The sequence below is a fragment of the Drosophila hydei genome, unplaced genomic scaffold, assembly GCF_003285905.1.
Source record: "Drosophila hydei strain 15085-1641.00,03,60 unplaced genomic scaffold, DhydRS2 tig00000090-arrow-arrow-pilon, whole genome shotgun sequence".
NCBI classification, from domain to species: Eukaryota; Metazoa; Arthropoda; class Insecta; order Diptera; family Drosophilidae; genus Drosophila; species Drosophila hydei.
The window spans coordinates 571,269-581,192 of record NW_022045662.1 but is presented as its reverse complement, the minus strand read 5'-3'; the positions used below and the strand labels follow the sequence as shown (position 1 = coordinate 581,192).

Here is a 9,924-nt window from a genome sequence, read left to right as displayed (position 1 = left end):
CACCATGTTGAAAAACGAATTCCAGTTAGCGCAGTTGCTCAACATCATTTGCCCCTGGAAGCCGGCAACAGAATGAATAATTTTCTTTTTTTTTTATCAATCTGTTGCGTTTTGCTGTTTGCCTGATATACCGACGGAAGATTCAATCAAAAAGTCGTTTTTGTTGTTTATTATTGGCGTACATACATTTATTTAGCTTTTTGCTTGTTCTTTTTTTTTATTTGGGAAAACGTACAATTAAAATATTTACAATAGCATTTAAATGTATTTATTATTCGGTTTTAAATTGTTTTGTTGTCTAAGCGCGAATTCGTAGCGAATTTTAATTTTTTGTATGTTTTTACTGCTTTTCTTATTATTCAAAATTGTTTTGGTGTTTCTTGTTGTTGTTGTCATTTACAATAACGGTAATTAATATAACCATTTCTTGCCCTTGCCTAAACTACATATAAAAAAAAATAATAACTGTTTTTTTGTTTTTGTTTTTTTTTGGTCTAACACAAAACTCTATAAATAATAATTGTCGCGTTAGTTGGACACATGTTAAATAATTTGAATTTGTGATTGCGCTATTTTCCGCATTTATTCAAATTTTTTTTTCAGTTAAAAAATAATTTTTTTTATAAAATATAAAAATAATAATTAACATAAAAACGTTCTGAACTGGTTTGGTTTTTGTGTTTGTTTTTGTTTTGCGATTGTTGATTTCTTTCCTTCATTTATAATCTTCATTTTACAGTTGTCGATTAGTACTGCTGTCGCTTGCAATCCACCTCACTCACTCTCACACATCCAGTCAACAGCTAGACTTTTGTTTACTTTGCCGCTGTCGTTGCATCGGTCGTGTGATTATTGGCATTGCTATTATTGCCTCGCTTGCGCTGGTTAACTGCACCACCACCGCTCGTTGCTGTTGTAGTTGTTGCTGCTAACGCAGAGTTGCCAGATTTGGCTTTTGTACGCGTCGAGCCGTTAGCAACGCGCACATTGCCTGAACTATCTGTGAGATCCTCACTATCACTGGAACGTATGTCGCCGGACATCTGCAGTAGCACAGAAATAGAAAATAAAATAAATTAATTAATACCCAGCAATTCTTGAATTGGAAGTCTTAAGCTCTCGACTCTCTCTCTTATTCTCTTATTCCACTCTTTAGACTCATTTTCCAAGATGTCCAAAGATGTTGATATTCTCTCTTAACATTTGTTGGTGCTCGCTTTCTTAAAACTAATCTCTGCGTTAGTCAACACTGCAATTGCAATCAGAATGGTATTATGAACGTCGCAACTCTAACTCAACGTAATAAGTTGACGTCACAACTGCAACATAACTCGAATTGCAGTGAACGGCTAATAGCGGTTACCATATAAAGGGACGAATAGATTAAATGACGACCCAATTACTAGCAAGATCTATTTCTAACTGTAATGTAATATGTAAGAATATTACCCATTAAATCATTCACTATTACATGCTCTGCTAATTGGAATGGATTTGAAATGCATATTACTTACCAGACCCTTCTGCAGGGAATCGACCACAATCTTCAGAATCATATAGGTCCAGATGACGTGCAGCACCAGCAGCATCAATAGCAGCGAGTTAAATATATAATATGCTGGAAACATAGGCAGAATTCGTGGTGCCTCCACGGATGAGCTGTCATTAAGGATAAAATAAAAAGAAACGATAGGCGATAAGCAATATTTCTTTATCGATCAGAACATTAATAGTTACCTATAGATAATACGCGGATAGAAGCCCAAGCGCGTGACAATCCAGACAACTGTGAAGATGGCAAAAATCGCATCACAGACCTTCTGATAGTTGGCATATTTGGTCAATTTGGCCGCCTCTAGAAATATATCGGCACAGTCGTGCACGACCAGCACCAGGGAGCCAACGCGATGCAGATTGCACACCCAGCTAAGAGACATAAGCAACAGTGTGACCATGTGATGTATGAACATTTGCCAGAAATCCTTGCGCTTCACATCAAAGAACTGTGTAGCCGTCAATGACCAATAGAACGACATCGATATCATATAGTACCACCAGATATCGTTGCTGACCGACTGCAAAATATAGTGAACATGATTCCGGATTCAGGAGTAAGTGGAATTTCTATCAAATCATGATCATGCAACACTCACCTGATGAGGATAGCCATACCAGCAGCTCTTCACATCCCAGAACCATGGCTTATCCCACAGCACAATCACCCCGAATATAAAGCTATATAGATAATAGATGCATCGCCATGTATTCTCGCAGAACTTGACTAATGTCGAAGGCTTATCCTGTGCCCGACGCAGGCGCCACCAGCGCTCGATCTGACGCTCGGTCATGTCCGTCTGCTTGGCCAGTGGTGCCAGCTGTTAGAAGAAGCAGAGCAAGACATCTTAACTGTTAAACTGTTGCCTCTGATTAATGATCAGTGCTAGTTCATATCTATGAATGAACTAGCTCTAGCTCTCGATTGATGATGAATGGAAAAACCAAAACAGTAAAACACATGTACTTGATTGACTGAACCCTGATTAATTGATTAGCGACAGATTGACAGATTGATGGTGAATGCTTAGTTTAAACTACTGATGGTATTCTAGAAAGAATGATTCATGGATTGATTGCTGATCAATGTACGGTAAAGCTTTTCTTTTGAATGACTGACTGATTGACCGATATATCTTAACCTTCACGAACTAGCCACTCACCCATTTATGATCCAAGTGCGATGATTTGGCATATGCTGACTCTAATGTAGGAACATTTGCTGCTTTCTTAGGTCTAGAGCTTCGTATGCCCAACGATTTTCCAATGGGTGATATCCAAAAGCTGTAACATATATAGAAATATATATTGATTATAGATAAATGAGTTAATTGTTATGCGCAAATTGATTATGAATATGATTCTCAATCGAGAACAGTAAGCGATTATCCTAACCGGCCTAACGGGATGGACTAATGCTTATCCTCATCTCTTCTAATCCTCATATTTTTGGCATAGGGAAATAAATTGATTGTTTTCTCGATAAAATTAGCTCATTTATGAACATGAAAAGCCTTTCGAAGAATGGAGAAAATAAACTAATCAACGATGATTGAATGACAAAGGCAAATAATTCTGATGAGCGTACAATCGAGTATATACAATCCGGTCGAAATTCAAACTGTGAAGTTTGGCAACGACGCGTCACCTATTTCAGTTTGTATGCGCAATGGACGCAGCTAGACGAAGATAATGAAGAAGTAAAACAATTGAAATTTAATTTGGAAATTCCAGACGTAGTTCTTCTATTCAGCATTTAGCTGCCATTTCATTTATATGCGCAAAAGCAGAAGCAGTGAAAGAACTTCGTTTTGGCTATGGCTTATAGAACGCGGAAATTTTTCGCCATCTATTTGAAATTCCATATCGAAATACATCTACATATGGGAAGGGCCGGGAATTGTCATCGGTCCTGTCTGTTTGTCTGGCACGTGTGAAGCATGGCAACACTGCATGAAGCCAATAGTTGTCCCAGGCATCCCATGCATAAGCAATTGGCCTAGCAGCATAGGCGCAGCTCATGGCTTACGCTTATCGGAAGTTAATTTGCTAAATGAAATCGAAAATATGGCCGAGACCGCCCCTTCACCCCTCTCTTTTTGTCTCTCTCTCTCTCGTTCTTTGGCTCTCTCTCTCCCCTTCTGTCAGAGCGCGCGCGTCTGGCATTTTAAATCAATTGAATTCTTGATGTCTGTGTGCAAAGCACATGCCCAAAAAAAGAATCAAATTAAGGAAGCTATATATATACAACTATATACATGCATATATATATACATATATTGTTACATTCTTTTCGACAATCAACCAATAGGTCATCACTTTGATTACACCCTAAGAAAATTGGTGTTAATTATAATGATAAATGTAATTTGATTTCATTTGACATAATCAAACCTGAAAGTAGAGAAAGAAAACGTTTTAAGAGCGACTTTATAATACTCGTTCACACTCCAAACACAGATTTATTCAAATTTATTCCATTATTTATATTCTTAAATTCATGGTTAATAAAGAAAATCGACTAATTGCCCCAAACTCTGAGGTTTTTGGCCCCTCATTAATGTTGCTCTGTAACCTATGCTTTTATGTTACGTTATACGAATATTCATATATATATAATTTTCGATTAGCCACGACTTTCAGTGGACGTAGCCATAAAATCGTAACGCTCGCTTAGATATATATATAGTATATTCAAACCAATATACTCAGATGTCACATTGTGAACGAGTATATATGAAAAAAATATAGCGAATTGAATGCGTCCTAGTCGACTTAGGAATACGGTACTCTGTTTGAACTAACTGAACTAGTGATCCATACAATGTACGACTTTAGTTCGGAACTTATTCAAAGCCGATTGAAGATGTTGACGTTGCCAGCTGTCGTAGATTTGGCATGAGGAGTAGCCATATGCCCGATCGATTTGTATTTTTATTTTGTTTTCCATTAATTTGAGCCCGCATAAATAAGTGATTTATATGTATGTACGCGGCTCTACTATATATATATATATATATATATATATATATATATATATATATATATAAATATTATTCAATGTGACAAGCTTAGAATTTGTAATGCCTACATATAGGAAACGCACCCGAAACGCGTGTCGCAGCCCATCAATAATACATATAGAGCCACACCAAAATATAGAAACCATAAGAATAATAATAGTAGAAAAGGAAAGGAACGAAAACAAAATCAAGTCACAAATTGTCAATTGAAAGCAAAAGCAAAATTAAGAAAGAAGAAAAACAGTAGCTCGCCCATCCGCTCCGATGCCCATGAAAATAACCACGAGCGACAGATGGCGCCATTGTTTCGCTCTGCACGATCCATAATTTGAATCTGCATTGCAATACATTACAAGCAACAACTGGATAATAACTGTTGTGTTCCAACGCCTTGACAGCTTGCTAAGTTCGCATAGATCATGGTTAGGCTTAGACAATTATGATGTGATTCCTAATGTCTTGATTCTCTATATTAATATTGCAAAGCATCAGGTGAACAAGGAGCCAGCAGTGTGAAAGTAACAGCAGTATTGGTTCCAATAACGGCTTACGCAGTAATTCGAGTGCATGAGCCCACTTGCACTTAAATTAGAAACCAAAAAAACATTTATAATTTGGCATCGATAGCAATTTGTAACGAAAATAGTGTCGGGCGATATGCGTGCATGTAATTACAGTTAAGTACACTGCACGTGCGTGTGTGCATATATCGTAAGTGTTGCCCATTTAGCCTTTTTGCGTAGTTAGCAGTTACCTCCGTTTCGACGATAAAAATAGAATTTAATATAACCGTTTTCTAGCTTTTAATAATTTGCGACAAACTTTATAGTATATTAATCATATTTTCATCATACCTGTAAATTACTTTACTTAGATCAATTTAAACGCTTTTCAGACAATTTAAATGCTAGTATCTTTAGCAGTTTTTAGCTTCTCTTGTTTATCGATAGTTAACAGCGCTGCTGCTCGAGTGCAAACACTCGATTAACAAATTACGATAAACGCTAATTATAAAAGCAATTTAATGACAAACGCAATACACAAGACGCAAGACTCGCATGCATGTCTATATACATATACATTATATATACATTTCTGTATGTGTAAATTTATACTTGTATAAAGTTACGTCCAAAAATTAATAGCTGCAGTAATTGCCGCTGTTATCAGCGCACATCAAATGTGCGCCTGAATTTGAGTGTGTGTAAGAGTGTTGCCATTTCGGCAAATTACAGTATGTGTCCAAATGCCGACTGAGAGTGAGTGAGTGAGAGAGGAAAAGTACAAACAACAAATTCTCTCGTTGATGATAATTCAACACGCAAACGATTGGACGATATTGTAAAAAATAAACACATGCACATTCAGGCAACATATACATGTACGTATATACATTTATATACACACTTGTGCATGTATTAAGCGATGACTCATGCTCTTTAACATAAGCCTTGGGCAGTGTCATTCGAGCAGCTAAGCGAGCGATAACAAGATCATTACTGCAAAAAGTTCTCATCTGTTATCGCTTGTTGTCAAACAGCTGATTTCAAAGCTGAATAGCGACAACAACAACAATAATAGCAACGGCGTTAATTGGCTATTTAACATACACACATATATTGCATTTAAAAGCGAGCCATGCTAAATAAAAATTCATATGTGAGTCTATATATGTGTGTGTTTGCGTGTGCGTATGCCGGCGGCCTTCTGTGTGCGTAATGCACGTGCACTTTTTTGGCCTTTCGCTTTGGGCAAACGGTCGACGCCAGTAACAGCGATAAACCAATAAAAAAAACTAGTTTGGATTTAGATTAACAGCAACAAACAATACAATAGCAACTGAAAACGTATGTGTATGTGTGTCTTCATTCTTGGCAGTGCGCAAAATAAATATGGAAAAACTGCAATTCACACACATATACACGGGCAATTGTTGCCAGCACGACGACCCGGCTCTGATTAGATTTAACCATTTAGTTGAATGTGTGTGTGGCAAAAAATTAAAATAAACTTTAAATTTTATATTGCTTGGCTGGCCGCACACTCTGAGGGTCGACTGATACGTAATCAGAAGAAATATATATATATATAAGTCTATATAAAAACATACATATATGCACATGTATATGTATATATATGCATTCATAATTTTTATATGCTCCCACATTTGGACATATGTATGTAGATAATAATCGCATATATATGTGTGCATGCTGCTTGGTGTGGAATTGTTGTTATTGTTGGTCTTTTCTCATAACATTCCAGTAAGTGGCTACTTTTGGAAAACCTAGTTAGACTTGCCAGGAATGAAACGGAACTGAGTCACAGTCGTTCCACATCACACTGACTCAAGCGTGTGTCACACATACCCACACACACATTCCCACCCACACGCATGTTTGCATGTATGTATGTATTTATAACGTAATTGCGATAACGCCGCGCATTATCAAATTTGTATTTTATTTTTACGTAAATCTTGCGCACAAATCTTATCAACAAATGCTCAAGTTGAGTGCAGAAGTGGAAAAGGTGTTCTTGTTTTTGTTTTTGTTGTTTCCGACGATGCCATACACAAATGCCACATACAAACACACTTGCTTAATTTGTTGGCGACCATGAAAGCCAATTCTAGTTTCAGATACTCTAAAAATTCGAAAAAATAAAAACCAGTCAACTTAACAACCCTGACAAATATTTAAGTCTTATGCGGTTAGAGTTCAACAGAAACGTCCAAACAATATTTCACAACGTGAAGTTGGCCGCTTAACATTTACTGCAGGCCAAACCAACAAAAAAAGCTAACTACAAATTTTGGAATTGTGGAATAGGACACATTGCAGGTGCGCCTGGCCTCATTTACATACACAAATGTACATCTTCACATGCACGTGTGTGCGTGCAAAGTTTGTTAGCGCAAATTCACATGAACATTGGTAATTATGTTAATTACAACATGCAAAATGCACGCAACTCACGCGCACATACACATACGAGCGCACACATGTTGCTAGTATGAGAGCAAATATAAGGTTAATTGGCCCCAAAAAGCGTCAAATGCTTTTCTGCACAGTGGGTCGAGTGATACAATAAATGCTATGAGAAAAAAAAGAAAAGAAGAAATGAAAGCGAATAAAGAAATGCTAAAAACACCCTTATCAAAGGTGTACAAGAAAATTATTCATATAATTGGAATTCGATTGATTCATATTTCAATTCAAATTTAAGTTGTAATCTGATTATATTTGCTGGTTATTTATTGCTAATGACTAATGTTCTAAGTACATTGTAATGATAGTAAATGAGTAGTTCGTGTCACGTTAACGTCAACAATCGTTATTTTCCATAGCACAATCAAAAATAAGATTGCACACAAACTCCATATCCACTACCAATTGCTAGCACGCCAGCTAAATTATTTTAATTATAGAATCAATTGGCTTTCAGTTTACTTTCCTAGCAAATCGAAAATTATTGAAGTTTTTTTGCTACACTACAAACCATTAGGTATGGTTAGACTTTAATGTCAAATATTATGAGTTTTTCCTAGTTATTTTATCAACGACTACAAGCCACTGTGCAGTACGTTGGTGTTTACAATTGTAAATGTGTGTGTTTATGTATACAAGTAAAAAGGAAATGCATGGCGCGCCGTTATTGCTATGCTTGTATTTGTTTAGTGCATACAAGTATAAACAAATAGTATTTATTTTTTATTTCTTTGTTAACTAAACAATTAGTAAGCGCTGTGCGCGGTACGAACACCACAGAACGCTCTCATATTTATGGGAAATTGAGATTCCAATGGAACGCGACGCCAATGCCGCCGCCGCTGCCACCCGCCGCTGCTTTTGAAATTGAAGAAGTGGATGAAGGAAAACATAAAGTTGCAAGGCGTTGGCAAAGGGAAGGCAACAACAAACACGCATACTCAGGCACACACACAAACATTTACACAGTTATATGAATACATACAATATGTTGGGCGTTTCCACGTGAGGTTATGTTTGGCTTAAAAGAGCAAAAATGTATACATATTTATATACATAAATGTATGTGTCTGTACGTGTTGTAGCGGCGTGCGGCAGCGTCAGCTTACTGTACATTGCACAGCATGCACACGCACACAAGCAAACAAACAGAGCGTGCGCCTGTGTAGGTGTGTCTGTGTCTGCACAATGCCAGTGCTTGAAAGCGAAGCGGTCAATGGGAACATTTACAGTAAAATAAACCAGCACACACACACACACAAAACGCCGCATAAGTTTAATGAATTGCGGCGACGCTGGAAAAACACTAAAAAGGGCGTATATATATATACATACATGTTTGTAGATAATAACTGTAAGTTGAAACATGTTTGCATGTATGTATGTTGGGATAATTTTTTCTTTTACTCACCGCTCCAATGTGTAACGCACCAGCATAACGACAGCAGCTAATGGAATGGGCCAAATTAAATCCCGATAATCGGCGTGCACAACATCTGGACGAGAGCCGGGCGCAATGTCCGCCCATGTTGTATTTGGCGGTAGCCAAATGTGCGTACTCCAAAATGCATTGGTGAATTTATTGATTATGTCCATACTTAAGATTCTTTGCGTTTTCTTCCTGCTGCTGTTTCTTCTTCTTATGTCTTTTTACTGCTGCTGCTGCTGACTCCTCCTGTCTTCTCCTTATATTTGTTTTCGCCGTAGTTGAACAGGAATTTATATTTGAGTATAGACGAAGCGGCTTGCTCCGTTGGGCTTTTTTTTATTTATCTTTTTTCTATCTTTTTTTTTGGGATTTTTGGCTTGACTTCTGATTGGTGTTTGTTGCTGTATTTTTGTTTAGTGTTTTTTCATGCTCTTTTCTGTGGTGTCGTCGTTGTCAGTTATATATCTATATCTATATATATTTTACATAGACTTTGCTATATATATGTATGTGTGTATATTGCATTGCGGAGCAAACATAAAAAAAAATTAAATAAAATATACCACGCGTTGTGAGTAGCAACACACGAACACACATACGCACACCAGCGCGCACTGAGAACTAACCGCCGAAAATGACAAGCGAAGTAGCCGATGCCGGACTCACAGTAAACTGGAACTGGAACTTCGTGTAGAACACAGTTACAAAATATCGACAGAGATAAACGAACTGGGATCGAGTTTATCTAAAGCGTATTAATAAAATTTAGTAATTATTTTAATAATACACGTATATATATGTTAATATATATATATATGTAAGAAGCACGCACACACGAACCGCTTATTTATATTATTATTGAGTGTGATGGTTCGTTCTTGCTACCCGCTTGACAGCATTGCCAACACTGTGGTTTATGTTTCCAGCA

The 9,924-nt window shown here is 37.0% G+C and overlaps 1 protein-coding gene across 1 annotated transcript; it reads right to left on the bottom strand.

The window, feature by feature from the left end:
- Positions 1 to 643: 643 nt before the first annotated feature.
- On the bottom strand, positions 644 to 9,796 carry LOC111598102 (ceramide synthase 6). Its single transcript, XM_023313154.2, has 7 exons — positions 9,623 to 9,796; positions 8,979 to 9,467; positions 2,718 to 2,838; positions 2,154 to 2,375; positions 1,738 to 2,075; positions 1,515 to 1,659; positions 644 to 1,043 (listed from the first exon to the last, which is right to left on the bottom strand). The coding sequence occupies exons 2-7, from the start codon at positions 9,161 to 9,163 to the stop codon at positions 816 to 818; spliced, it is 1,239 nt and encodes a 412-aa protein (XP_023168922.2). The 5' UTR covers positions 9,164 to 9,467; positions 9,623 to 9,796; the 3' UTR covers positions 644 to 815.
- Between the last annotated feature and the right edge of the window lie 128 nt (positions 9,797 to 9,924).